The 13,816-nt window shown below is 42.3% G+C and overlaps 1 protein-coding gene across 4 annotated transcripts; it reads left to right on the top strand.

The window, feature by feature from the left end:
- The first annotated feature begins 3,437 nt into the window (after positions 1 to 3,437).
- On the top strand, positions 3,438 to 13,049 carry hmgcs1 (3-hydroxy-3-methylglutaryl-CoA synthase 1 (soluble)). Of its 4 annotated transcripts, none has more exons than XM_041897417.2 (10): positions 3,438 to 3,567; positions 7,301 to 7,758; positions 8,058 to 8,183; positions 8,729 to 8,893; positions 9,865 to 10,033; positions 10,459 to 10,629; positions 11,019 to 11,125; positions 11,495 to 11,620; positions 12,046 to 12,203; positions 12,531 to 13,049. In XM_041897417.2, the coding sequence occupies exons 1-10, from the start codon at positions 3,530 to 3,532 to the stop codon at positions 12,618 to 12,620; spliced, it is 1,608 nt and encodes a 535-aa protein (XP_041753351.1). In that variant the 5' UTR covers positions 3,438 to 3,529; the 3' UTR covers positions 12,621 to 13,049. The 4 variants fall into 4 exon arrangements, with proteins under 4 accessions (XP_041753351.1, XP_041753350.1, XP_041753353.1 ...); XM_041897416.2 differs by having other exon boundaries at positions 3,440 to 3,567; positions 12,528 to 13,049; XM_041897419.2 differs by lacking the exon at positions 3,438 to 3,567 and adding an exon at positions 3,588 to 3,702 and having other exon boundaries at positions 12,528 to 13,049.
- The last annotated feature ends 767 nt before the right edge of the window (positions 13,050 to 13,816 follow it).

Below are 13,816 nucleotides of genomic sequence, written 5' to 3'. Positions count from 1 at the left end.
GGTTATCGCTGCAGACTCACAGCACATCAGAACAGAATTTATACTTTCTTTGAATGGAGAAGTAGTCACAATTCAGATGTAAATAACAAAATATGGCCATATGGGAACACTAAACCAAACCCTATAAAGGTGTGTATCAATTTAACCTTTTAGTTGTTTTATGATTATTATTTCTCGCTGATATGAAAGCTTCCAAAACCTTACCGAAAGCGACGCGTGTTAATGTGTAGATTGAGCATCAGGGCTCTTTACACGTCCAATCACTCTTATGTGTAATGTAATGGAACTGAGAGTCATGATCAAGGGCTATGTACAGACCTGATTGTATAGCTGCATTACCAGTGTTAATATGCATGTTTATTTCCTTTCTTTTATAAAACCACGAAGAGTATGTTTTTTGTGGTGGTGACCAAGAGCCAATAAAATTCTGGATATGGACACACCTGACTTGTTCTTGCCAGATAGTCTGTAGTGAGTCAGAATCTTAACTATCAGCATTGAGTACAGTCTGTAGTGAGTCAGAATCTTAACTATCAGCATTGATTACAGTCTGTAGTGAGTCAGAATCTTAACTATCAGCATTGATTACAGTCTGTAGTGAGTCAGAATCTTAACTATCAGCATTGATTACAGTCTGTAGTGAGTCAGAATCTTAACTATCAGCATTGAGTAGCGGGTGAGGGCAATCATAGCCAACCACTCAGACGAGCTCCAGCTAGCCGTTTTTACAATGAGGGAGAGTGACTAACAAAATCAATGAGGCCCCCCCGGTCGTTAATTCGATCATTACTACAATTTTAGATAGCTGGCTAGACTAATTTACCTATCTAAAAACTGTTTGCTGACATGGGCTAATTGAGTGTCCTGTCGGTGACTGACATAACATGAGAAAAATTGCTGATGCACAACCAAATTTCGAAATGGAAAAACTGGGCCCTGGGACCAAAATCCAGATTTGCATGAAATTACAATCAAGATTTGGATAGGTCTCTATATAACTGGGAGAGTTATGTAAAAACATTTCGTTTTTCAAAACTTTGTATAATATACTATGCCATTTAGCAGACGCTTTTATCCAAAGCGATTTACAGTCATGTGTGCATACATTTTTACATATGGGTGGTCCCGGGGATCGAACCCACTACCCTGGCATTACAAGCGCCATGCTCTACCAATTGAGCTACAGAGGATTCTGTAATCCTCTTCTTTGCTATCCAGGATCAGATCAATCTGTCTGTGTTTGAGATGGTTTAAAGAAAATAATAGGTTAGGATTATTCTGATCCAGATACCACAAAATCAAGATCACAGAATCCGGATGTTCAGTGCTTTGAACAGGCCTACACCTCGCCTTCTACTGGACAGGCTGTGGTACTAATTCTACACTGTCATAGAGAAACAGAGTAAACTACTGTACATTAATAAAGATACCTTGATAAAAAAATAATAGAGCCTGCATATCACTTATAAGTAAGTAGATGCATTTATTTGACACTTCTCAATAACAATTTACCACATACCTATACTGCGGTCAATTTAATGTAATGAACCTTTGGTTTTCAGATGCTCACCTTAGTTACATAGATATTTCTTGGTTGTAGTGCCACCCTGAATCCACCCTTCCGGTGGGATCAAGATAATCCAGATTTTTGGGATCAAAACTATCCTAATAACTACCTTTTTGAGTAAAAAAAGAAAGAAGCAAAAACAAGATTTAATCCTGATTTAAAGGTGAGATTGGATGACCAAATCCTTATCCCAATCCGGAGAATCATAATCACATTTTTTAGTTTTGAAAACCCCAATTCTAACATTAAATCCTATCATATTGGGGAAATCCTAGCACAGGGTTCTTCAATTCCGGTCCTGGAGGGCCAAAACACCTCTGTTTTTCATCCTCTCCTTCTAATCAGGGGCTAATTCAGACCTGGGACACCAGGTGAGTGCAATGAACTACCAGGTAGAAATAAAAAACAGAAGTGTTTCGGCCCTCCAGGACCGGAATTGAAGAACCCTGTCCTAGCAGGTACCTTTTGAAAAACTGGGCCCTGGAGATTGCAAAGACCAGGATGTAACCACAGAACTGCAGTATCACATTATACCAATAGAGGTCACTCTTAACACATGAACAAGATGAAAAACAATTAATTTTGTGTGATTCACTCAACAGGGACATTTTCTAACCCTGTTACATATAGATACTTAAACAATATGAACATTAAAGGGAGTGTCGTTACTCGTTGGCTATTCTTTGATACATTTCTAAACATGTAAACATTAAATATGACAAAATGCGTCCTTGAAAAAGTACGAAAAGATCCAATCAGACATAAAAACGAAGATGTAACTACAATGTAACTCACTACCATCTAAAAGCCTAACACTTATTGTTATGTGCAACCAACATTTACTGAAATGCATCAAGCTTTATTGGTTTTAGTTTTAGCACGATTAATAGGCTACTAAACCATACAATCAGAGCTTTTCTTTATCCACAAAAACCTAGCTCTCTTATTGCAGTAAAGCATATGCGTGACACCACTTGGTAAAATGTCACCGGTTTGGTTTCAGAGAAAATGATGATCAAGTACACTGGGTTCACTTACAGTGTTACAGTATGTTACTATTTCCCATTGTGATAGCAATGGCAACCACACAGCAACCATACAGTAACCATACAACCATACAGCAAGCAAGCCATACTATAGAATCGTTTTCAAAGACATGCATCCTAAACTGTAATCTTAAAATGCACCATGCAGTCAGAACACTGTCCCAACATACAAGAAACACTTCAAGCTATTACATATTTTATGCACCGGTTGCTTGAGTACCTTACATGGGAAACAAAGTTGTTTGTCGGGTCAGGACATTTAACACTTACTGGGCGAGATAGGACCTACAAATATGACCTATAAATATATACTGCCCTTTGGCCTAGGCCTAAATAAGGACGCAGTTTTGACCGAATTCGGAAGCAATTTTTACCAACAAAATCTCCCAGATAGGCTGAAGTCCCCTTTAGGAAAAATAAAGTTGGACTATTCTTCCAACATATTGAATAGAATATAATTATTATATTATATTCTGACTGTTGTGTTTCTTGTAGGAAAAATCTCAGTAGCCTAGCCACCAAGCACATATATTTTTATTTCATTGTTTCAAAAGAATCGGTTATATAAGTATTCCTTTTCACCAAGAAAGAAAAAAGAGGAAAGTTCATGATCAATGGCAAGATGAAGAGATATACCCATACCATGCATGTGAATACCCAGCCCCTGGTCGTCAAGGAGACTCTTCAGCTTCCTCGCGGATTCGAGCTTGGAGGTCTCTGACTACCTCGCCAGCAGTCAGACGTGCTCCCTGATTGGTCCGTACTCTCTCACCATACACCGTCATTCACTCACCCCATTGAACCGCTTCGACTGCTGCGGCGCGTGGTCTGTCTTTACCTCTCGTGGATTGGTCAGAAACGTAAAGGGGTGGGCAAGCCGAAACTTCAGAACCTTGGATCTCAGTTATGATTGGACATGTATTCGGCACTTGGAAAACGGGGTGTCGTTCACAGGTACAGGACACTCGTCATATATAAATGGATTGATGTTTTGCATGTTAAAGTCAGTAGTTACTACCAAGAAAGTGTGAAGGGACTAAAGTTTGCCTGGTTATATAATTTAAGTGATAGACCACTTACTTTTTCAAGGTGAGTACACGGTTTTGAATACGGGATTGCCTTTCTCCAATCCTCACGAAGGTATACCAAGCTATAGCAGTATAGCCTACTATAAAAGTAATTATACCAATTGAATAGGCTACACCAATCTTTGGTTTTATGGAATATCTTATTTTAAACTAGGCAAAATGACGATAAAAGTTAGGCTTCTGTACACATGGGACAAGATTGTCAACTGAGAGTGTTCTGTCTGTGATGGATAAATCATCAGTATTCTGTTATTTACTTTGCTATCAAAGTTGATAAAGTAATCTAAATTGATACAGGCTAAGAAACTTTGCTCCAAATTAGTAGCCTAAACGACTATTAATTTAGGTGCGTATCAACTTTGCTCCAAGTTAGATAATGTACTAGTTAGATTGTTGTGGGTGCTGAATTAAATTGATTTGATGGAATTAGTAGAATAGATCCTAAATCTAATCTGGGATGCATATCGTGCTGCCAGGGTTTGCCCTGTTACAGAGTACCACTGTTATTACAAAGTAACAAACGTGGTACACAAGAGGAACTAGCGCGCTACATTGCAACATTCTACGCCGAACGGTTGTTCAAATAATTCGAAGCGGAAGCTGGTCCGTCGGCTCTTTCGTCCGACTGTGGTCACATCGAGTTCTGACCTTATGATCTGGTTAGCTAGCCTCTAAGGACAGCAAACTGTCATCTTGTCATTACCCTATGATTGTAAGGTAAGATGATACCTATCGTCGATAGTTTTGTGAATGTTCTCGGTGACTGATTATGTGAACGGACAGATTTTTTCCATAGCTAGTCATCGAATTTCCTAAGTAGCTAGCTAGCTGTCATCTACTAGAATTGGATGACATGGCTTGTAGAGACTGTAGCTGTAGTTAGCCTTGTTATGGCTATCATTTTCACTATATTGTCTTCTGACACAAGTTGCTAAGTTACACTCGATGGCAGACCAACCATGGGCTTGCAGATATGGTTACCTAGCTTCGAATCCAACTCTCTTTCTTGGATTTTTATTAGCCAGCTGACGTTAGCTAGCTAGTGTAGAAAAAATCATGAAAAAAGGCGACGATAGAGGAAATAGTAACGCGTAAAGCATGCTAGCGCAATTACTCACTACTGCAAGACATTTCTCTGTTGATCACATTGTTTGCTTCCCTGATGATCAACACTTCCCCATTCCCTTTTTTCCTGCGTTAAAGTTTCTCAGTTTTCACCCCACCCAGTAGGTGGCGTCAATACAACTTTTTGGATGTAGTCCACCAATAAAAATTATAGGAAGAAGAAGGCTGGTATGTTTTTCAGACTTCCCCTACAAACCAATGTAATCCTACAGTCAGTTTTAAAATGTCTACTCAGATCCCTACACAGGCTCTAGAGCCTGAGAGAGGGGAGTATCTTCCGCAGTGGTGGAAAAAGTACCCAATTGTCATACTTGAGTAAAAGTAAAGATACCTTAATAGAAAATGACTCAAGTAAAAGTGAAATTCACCCAGTAAAATACTACTTGAGCAAAATTCTAAAAGTATTTGGTTTTAAATATACTTAAGTATCAAAAGTAAATGTAATAGCTAAAATATACTTAAGTATCAAAAGTAAAAGTATAAATCCTTTTATATTCCTTATATTAAGCAAACCAGATGGCAAGATTATTATATATTTTTTTAAATTTACGGATAGCCACTCCAACACTCAGACATAATTTACAAATGAAGCGTTTGTGTTTAGTGAGTCCACCAGATCAGAGGAAGTGGGGATGACCAGGGATGTTCTCTTGATAAGTGAGTGAATGGGACCATTTTCATGTCCTGCTAAACATTCAAAATGTAACGAGTACTTTTGGGTGTCAGGGAAAATGTATGGAGTAAAAAGTACATTATTTTCTTTAGGAATGTAGTAGAGTAAAAGTAAAAGTTGTAAAAAATATAAGTAGTAAAGTACAGATACCGAAAAAAATGACTTAAGTAGTACTTTAAAGTATTTCTACTTAAGTACTTTACACCACTGATCTTCCGACAGTATTCCCTGCAATGTTTCTGCTGTGAAGTACTGAAGTTCCAATAATATGTTTGCCACTTTCACAATGATATCTAGTCTCTTTGATTTTGTTGGAAAATTAGTTTGTCCTGTACAATTAATCACCTGCGCAATGAACGCAACAAAATCCACCTTCACCATTCGTATTTCAGAATCTTTTATCTGATGAACGACATCAACAGGCTGCTGGTTATCCACTGCCATAGCTTCATAATCTCTACTCTCTCAACAATTTTCACAGCCTCCGCATAGGAGACCTGCTCGACAGCCTTGATCCTCGCTACTTTGACCTCCTTCACCCTAACAGGGCACTCAGTGAACTCTGGAACGTGATTCCCATCACAATTGCAGCATTCTGCATCCTCAGACTCTTCAACACTGATATTCCGTCTGCAAATACTTGACCGGTGGCCAAAGATTTTACATTTATAACATTGTAGTAGTTTTTGTACATATGCTCACAGTACGGGTTAATTGACATGCCCCAACTATTCTCGGCATGTTGTCCCTAAACCATGAAGCCTCGATATCCAGCGAGACGCCAGAGATGACACCTTTATTCGGCGCCTTACTCTGAAAATTATCATTCTCCACTTTGTACATTGAAAGTTTATAGAGCCACAGAGCTTTCTCCTTTCGCTCTTTCGAATCACATGTAATCACCGTGAAACCACTCCTGGTCACTCTGACCGACTCCACCTTTCCCAATTCGTCAGTCACCATCTTAGTAACCGCAAACGGGTCTCCCAAATGAACATCCTTATTCATGAAACGTACTCCAACCAGAAGCTGCTGTTCATTTCCAACTTGTGCTTTTTTTTTAGCTCCATTCTTGTTTATTACCGTCGTCCAGTCATTCTTACCGACTTCACTCACGCCAACAGAATCAAACATTGCATGGCGCTTCCGCCATTACACGACCTGCCACCACCGGGCCAGATTCAAGTTGGTCCATCCCCCTTCCCTATTCCTCCTAACCCTTTCTCCGTCTCTCCTTGTAGCTAGCTAGCATATCCATTCCGTCCAACATCGTTCCCGCTTATCAAAGTACTACCACTTACCAGCCTCCCATGCCCTTTACCCTGTCCCTACTTAACATTTCATCTAATTAGAGATGAGCAGGCCGTGCGTGTGTTGCCAGTGGGCTTGTGTTTTCATTTAGCAAGGAAGCCAATATTAGCTAGAAAGCTTCAACACACTGGGAGAACACTCAGAACAGGTGTTATGCAAGCTGTCATTTTACCAGTTGATTTACATTCACCAAAAGTATGTATGTTTGAAATATTATGCAACCAATAGCAAATACCTTTGGATACCAGCTTCAGAATGAAAATCTGATTGGTTTTGTTGGAGCAATTGGTTAGAATGCTAAATGTCTTTGTGCAGAAGGTCCCTTGTTCACACCCTGGTCTGGATAACGACGTGAACTACTCTGTTGCACTTAATTCTCAGCCCATATCAACCTATTGACCTCACATTCCACCTTGAATAAAAATCTCCCCATATTGACATCTCTCCAAAACCTCTCTCCAACCTTGTCCTCTCTCTCTCTCCCAACCAGCTCATACAGAATGCCTGGATCAGCCCCAGCCAACGGCGAGGCCACGTGGCCCAAAGATGTGGGTGTCATCGCCCTGGAGATCTACTTCCCCTCACAGTACGTGGACCAGGCCGAGCTGGAGCAGTTTGACGGCGTGTCCGCTGGTAAATACACGGTGGGCCTGGGCCAGGCGCGAATGGGCTTCTGCTCGGACCGCGAGGACATCAACTCCCTCTGCCTGACGGTGGTCCAGCGGCTGATGCAAAGGAATGGCCTCTCCTACGACCAGGTGGGCCGTCTGGAGGTGGGCACGGAGACCATCATCGACAAGTCCAAGTCGGTGAAGACGGTTGTGATGCAGCTTTTCGAGGAGTCGGGCAACGCGGACGTGGAGGGGATTGACACGACCAACGCTTGCTATGGGGGCACCGCCGCCCTCTTCAACGCCGTCAACTGGGTGGAGTCCAGCTCCTGGGACGGTGAGAGGCGTTGTTTTAACGTTGTGTTGACATCGTGTCAATGTTTTGTTGACCCTCCCAAGTGTGGTGTGTTTGACTGTGTGTGACTGTCTATTTTAGTCAAATTTTGGACTGAAGAACACACAAGGCGTAAGTCTGACACACTGCCTCTAAATGGACCTACCTTAGACTTAGTATGCTGACAATAGAATAACCTTAAATCAAATGTATCAGTCCATAATGAGAGAAGAAATCCTCTGTTATTCATAAATAATATTCTGTATTTGTGTTACTTACTGACATCTCTTTCTGTCCTGTAGGTCGTTATGCCCTGGTGGTGGCAGGAGACATTGCAGTTTATGCCACAGGAAGTGCCCGGCCAACAGGGGGCGCCGGTGCGATAGCCATGTTGGTAGGGCCCAACGCCCCACTGGCTTTTGACAGAGGTAGGTCAATATCCTACTGTGTGGAAATAGTTGATGTTGACACGCTGACTGAATCATGACTCCCCCAGCCTGTTTATTATAGACACAGTTCCTCTGTTGTTGTTTGTTAATGTCGTTCAGGTCAATGTCAGTTCAACAGTTGACACACAAGCGTGTACACACACACACACACACACACACACACACACACACAATATCACTCACTGCTCATCTTACTGACGAATACACAGCTTTGTTTACATTTCAACAAGCCATGCGTCAAAGACACCGCCAGTATGTTTCCGTCTCATGGATAGCCAGCCATTCATCCACTGTCTGTCTGCATATATTTGATGCTGTACAACAGGGTTGGGGTCAATTCCATTTCAATTCCAGTCAATTCAGGAAGTACACTGAAATTCCAATTCTCTTCAATGCATTTCAATGAGGAAAATGTGGAATTGGAATTTGGTGTACTTTCTGAATTTGACTGGAATTAAAATGGAATTGACCCCAACCCTGGTGTACTATGGGTGTAAAATGGTGCATCATGGTTGACCTTACAGGTGTGAGGGGTACACACATGCAGCACGCCTACGACTTCTACAAGCCAGATATGGCGTCAGAGTATCCTGTGGTGGACGGAAAGCTCTCTATCGAGTGCTACCTCAGCGCGTTAGATCGCTGTTACTCTGTCTATCGCAACAAGATCCACGCACAGTGGCAAAGAGGTGAGAGAAATTATATCATTTGTACATTTTATAAGATGCACTTTGCTTGTTTGATCATTGATTAAAAAAAAAATTTGTTCACTTCAATGCATCCACCATACCCATTCAACAGGCCTGGGTCAATTCAAACACTCAGGTTAATTCAAAACACTTTAGGCTAAATCCTAAGTAGGTCAAGTGGGCTTAAGCCAGGCCCATAGATCCCTTTATAGTCTAAGAAGTTAACTAAGGTTTACTAAGGTTCATTTCCACCGGGGCCTGAAATTGGTTTAGTGAAAGTAGCCTGGTGCCAATGTCATCGCAGAGAGTAGTTAGGTTAGGTACCAGATTGGACAGTGATCCTGAATACTTTGTCCTTGTGTCACCCACCTCTCTGTAGTATCAGAGACCATTTTAACAAAAGCCTGTATTTTCCCAGTATCTATATCAATGTGGAACTTACCCAACCATGATCTTGATTGAATTCTTGTACGGCCCTTCTAGCAGACCTGGGTCAAATACATTTAGCCAAATACTTTCAAATACTTCAAATATGTGTATTTCAGGTGTGCTTGAGTTCGCTTATGTTGTTCCTGGCAACTGAAATTGAGGCAGCTCAGGTATTTGAAAGTATTTGGTACTGTAGTGTTTGACCCTGGTTTTATCATTGACCATCTGAGTAAAACGGTGTATTTTGTTTTTATATTAGATGAGTTTTATTAGTTACATGCACAGGGTCGCGGGGGTCAGGAGGGGGACAGGGGGAGCAGGTAGCTGCCTAGTGGTGGCGATTCAGCAGCCTGATGGTCTGGGGGTAGAAGCTATTGGCCAGTCTGACAGTTTTTGCCATGATACTCAAATACTGCCCGCGTCTGAGTGATTGAAGTGGGGAGAACAGGCCGTGGCTCGGGTGGCTGAGGTCCTTGATGATTGTCTTGGCCTTCCTGCGACACCTGTCAGTGTGGCTGAAACATGTCCTATGTTCTTCCCAGAGGGTGTGGACAAGCGTTTCAGCCTGGAGGACTTTGGCTACATGGTGTTCCACTCTCCCTACTGCAAGCTGGTGCAGAAGTCCTTAGCCCGTCTGGTGCTCAACGACTTCCTCAGCCACCCCAGCCCCAACACAGAGACTGGACCATTCAGTGGCCTGGAGGCTTTCAGGTTAGAACCTTCAGACAACGTATTATCAATGTAGTGCGCTACTTTTGATTGGTCAGAAATTACGATAGATATATTCTCACACACATCTACAATGGCACATTTATTCAAGTAACTTTGATCCTCCAATCATAATCCAACCAAGATTACCCTAACTCCTGGTTGGAATACTTATATACAAAATTATTGAACCTTTATTTCCATAGGGAAGTCCCAGGGAGCCCTGCTTCACAAAAATGCAGCAAAAATACCAATTACATAATAAGGAAGTTACAATTACAACAACAAAGATGAGAGCATGAGAAATTAGAAAAAGCTCAAATGCGATATTGTTCCAGTTTGTCCCCAGAATAGCATTGAAAACGGCTCTATATATACTGTATATATGACTCTAAATGGCTCCATCCTTCTCTCTGTGTGCTGAGCAGGGAGGTGAAGCCGGAGGAGACCTACTTCAACAGGGATGTGGAGAAGGCCTTCATGAAGGCCAGCACGGAGATGTTTGACCAGAAGACCAAGGCCTCCCTCCTCGTCTCCAACCAGAACGGCAACATGTACACCCCCTCCGTCTACGGCTGCCTTGCTTCTGTTATCGCACAGTAAGTCTCCTATGAATCAGAGTAAACTAATTGTACATAAAGGTACTACTTGAAAGACTACTTGAATTACTACTTGAATTAGTCATTAGAAAGAAGAAATGCACATAACATTAGTGTCATTATTACTGTGTAATTATGCCTGAAAGGACAGTGTAACAACGTTTGTAATTACTCTTTGTTACATTGTCCTTACTGACCTATGCCTAAGCACAGTGTAAATACAGTATAACTGTGTTATTACAGTAGTTGTTATACAATACTTGCAGAAATAATGACTCAGTACTGTAACAATAAGGACACTGTAATTAAGTGTTGCTGAAATTATAATTATGGAGAGGCACACGTAGGGAGTGTTTGCGTGTGTGTGTAACACGTTTTTTCCTGGACAGACACACACCTCAGCACCTGGCAGGCCAGAGAATCGGCCTGTTCTCCTACGGCTCAGGGTTTGCCGCCACACTCTACTCCCTCCGAGTCTCCCAGGACGCCACGCCTGGTAGGTTCACCTCACACTGGGGTCCGTCACCTGTATGGGACGGGGGAAACGCCTTGTCAACAGAGAAAGGGTTCCACTGACATTTACCCTCCAGGGGACTAGAAATGAACCTGTTGCCCCCTCCCTCTAGTCTTGACACTTCTTGTAGATCACTAAGGATTAGATGGGTGGGCAAATGAGGCAATAGAGCCACCTACCTTCTGGGAAAGAGAATTGTCTAGTACTAGGGGTAATGGATTGAGCTGGTTGTTTTTGGACTGAGCATTGGTTATTTAGTTGAAATATGAATGAGTAGGTATTGGGAAAGTCATGTGGTCTTTCCTTGGGTCTGTATTTATCGTCTGTTGGTTGGCCGTCTCCCTCCCTCAGGCTCTGGATTGGATAAGCTCTGTGCCAGCCTGTGTGACCTCAAGGCCAGACTGGACTCTAGGAGGAAGGTGTCACCTGCCATGTTCGCAGACAACATGCAGCTGAGGGAAGATACTCACCACCTAGGTATGTCTGCACACACACACACACACACACATACTCACACACACACACACACACATACTCACACACACACACACACACACACACACACACACACACACACATACTCACACACACACACACATACTCACACACACACACACACACACACACACATACTCACACACACACACACACACACACATACTCACACACACACACACATACACACACACACACACACACATACTCACACACACACACACACACACACACACATACTCACACACACACACACACACACACACATACTCACACACACACACACACACACACACACATACTCACACACACACACACACACACACACACACACACACACACACACACACACACACACACACACACACCCTTTCATTTGAAACCATGTCCGTCCCTTTCCCATCCAGCACCTTACGTGCCCCAGGGTTCTGTGGAGGAGCTGTTCCCTGGGACGTGGTACCTGACCCGGGTGGACGAGAAGCACCGCCGGGAGTACGCCAGACGCTCCCTGAATGACGACCTGCCCCTGGAGGCTGGCCTGGTCAACTCCACCACAGCCACTGAGGTACAATACAATTGTATTGTTCAACGTAAATCGGAAATTAAATAATTGATAAATTAAATAATATTCCCAACCCCTGCAGTCACTACTCATACATATTAGAGGCTGGAAGCAGCACATTGTATGGAGGCTAGGTCACTGAGAGACATTTAGTTTGCATGCAGGCACCACACGTAAAAAGAACTAAATGCACACAGAGACAGGGAAAAAAAACTAGCTTCAATGTAACATTCACCATTGTTCCATATTCAATCATTATATTAGCTACATAAAAAGTGACATTAAAAAGCATGGACTGATTTTTCCATGTTGCTTCCTTGTTCCCAGCAGCACATCCCAAGCCCAGTGAAGAAGATGCCCCGCCTTCCCGCCTCCACAGCTGGTCCCGAGGCGGTCACCGTTAGCAACGGGGATCATTAAGCTAAGCTTACCTCTGTGAGGTACAGGTAGACATGGAGGACGACCAACAAAGGACATCGGAAACACAATTGTAATGCTAGCAGAGAGGACCCCCGTGCACCATCTTCTCAGATATGTTTTCTAACTTATTGCCGAATGCTGCGTAACACTAAGCTATTTAACTATCACATCATGCATTTATCTTCAACCATCATTGCTCTCAAATATGTAACGGGGAGTAATATTATATGAAATGTGCATGTTCCATTGGAGGCATGGAAAGGAAAGGTGTTTATCAAGGTAGCAGACATTCCTGGAACTAAAGTCCTCAAGATTCCACATAATTCAGGGTGAAAATGTTGATCCGATTTCGGCTATTAAGATTATTTTACATAAGTTTGCATTTCCCTTTTTCAAAAAGAATAAAAGAAAGTATTTATAGCCCAACAACTTCAACAAGCTCTTTTGATTTAATTTGGACCCATTCTTTTATTTAAATTATTTTTTATCTGGGGGGGACCCCGAGTGGCGCAGCAGTCTAAGGCACTGCATCGCAGTGCTAGAGGCGTCACTACAGACCAGGGTTTGATCCGAGGCTGTGTTGCAGCCGGCTTCGACCAGGAGACCCATGAGACTGTAACTAATTGGATATCACGAAATTGGGGAGAAAAGGGGGGGATAAAAAGTATCTTACTTATCATGGTGCAAACTTAACAGTGGAACAAAAAACATAGTACATTTATTTGATCCAGTTGTTGACATTCTGAGAAGAAAAGTAGAAGGGATGAAAAGTAGAAGCTCCATCTTAAATAAACTGTTATCTTCACTCTTGGCACCAAGAGGAAATGGAAATGGAAGCTTGAGATACATGACTGCCTGCAGGCCTTTGGGGATAAAAAGGGAAGTGGAGCCTCTTAACTCTGTTTATCAAATGCTGCTACTACCATTGCAACTTGCTGTAATGACTTGAGCTACACCCCTACTATACGTTAAGCTTGACCGCTTTCAGAATACCTCCATTTGCTGTATAGAGGAAATATAATCATTAGGTGGGTGCTTATATTTGTCATATTTCACACGTGTGAATTGGAAATGAGTTTTTTGCATATCTTAACACCCCCTGAAAAACGCTCGGGAGAGTGGGGTCACGGCCAGGGATCAGCCATTATTGACGGCGACCCTGGAGCAATTAGGGTTAAGTACCTTGCTCAAGGGCA

The sequence above is a fragment of the Coregonus clupeaformis genome, chromosome 15, assembly GCF_020615455.1.
Source record: "Coregonus clupeaformis isolate EN_2021a chromosome 15, ASM2061545v1, whole genome shotgun sequence".
NCBI classification, from domain to species: domain Eukaryota; kingdom Metazoa; phylum Chordata; class Actinopteri; order Salmoniformes; family Salmonidae; genus Coregonus; species Coregonus clupeaformis.
The sequence above is the reverse complement of the archived record's forward strand: the minus strand, read 5'-3'. Positions and strand labels throughout refer to the sequence as shown.

What these genes read in the sequence shown, in the direction of transcription:
- hmgcs1 (XM_041897416.2), top strand. Translation starts at nt 3,530, where the DNA reads ATGTATTCGGCACTTGGAAAACGGGGTGTCGTTCACAG. An exon ending in AGTGGCCTGGAGGCTTTCAG is followed by an intron (nt 10,034 to 10,458) that starts GTTAGAACCTTC and finishes TGTGCTGAGCAG; the next exon opens with GGAGGTGAAGCCGGAGGAGA. An exon ending in GGAAGATACTCACCACCTAG is followed by an intron (nt 11,621 to 12,045) that starts GTATGTCTGCAC and finishes TTTCCCATCCAG; the next exon opens with CACCTTACGTGCCCCAGGGT.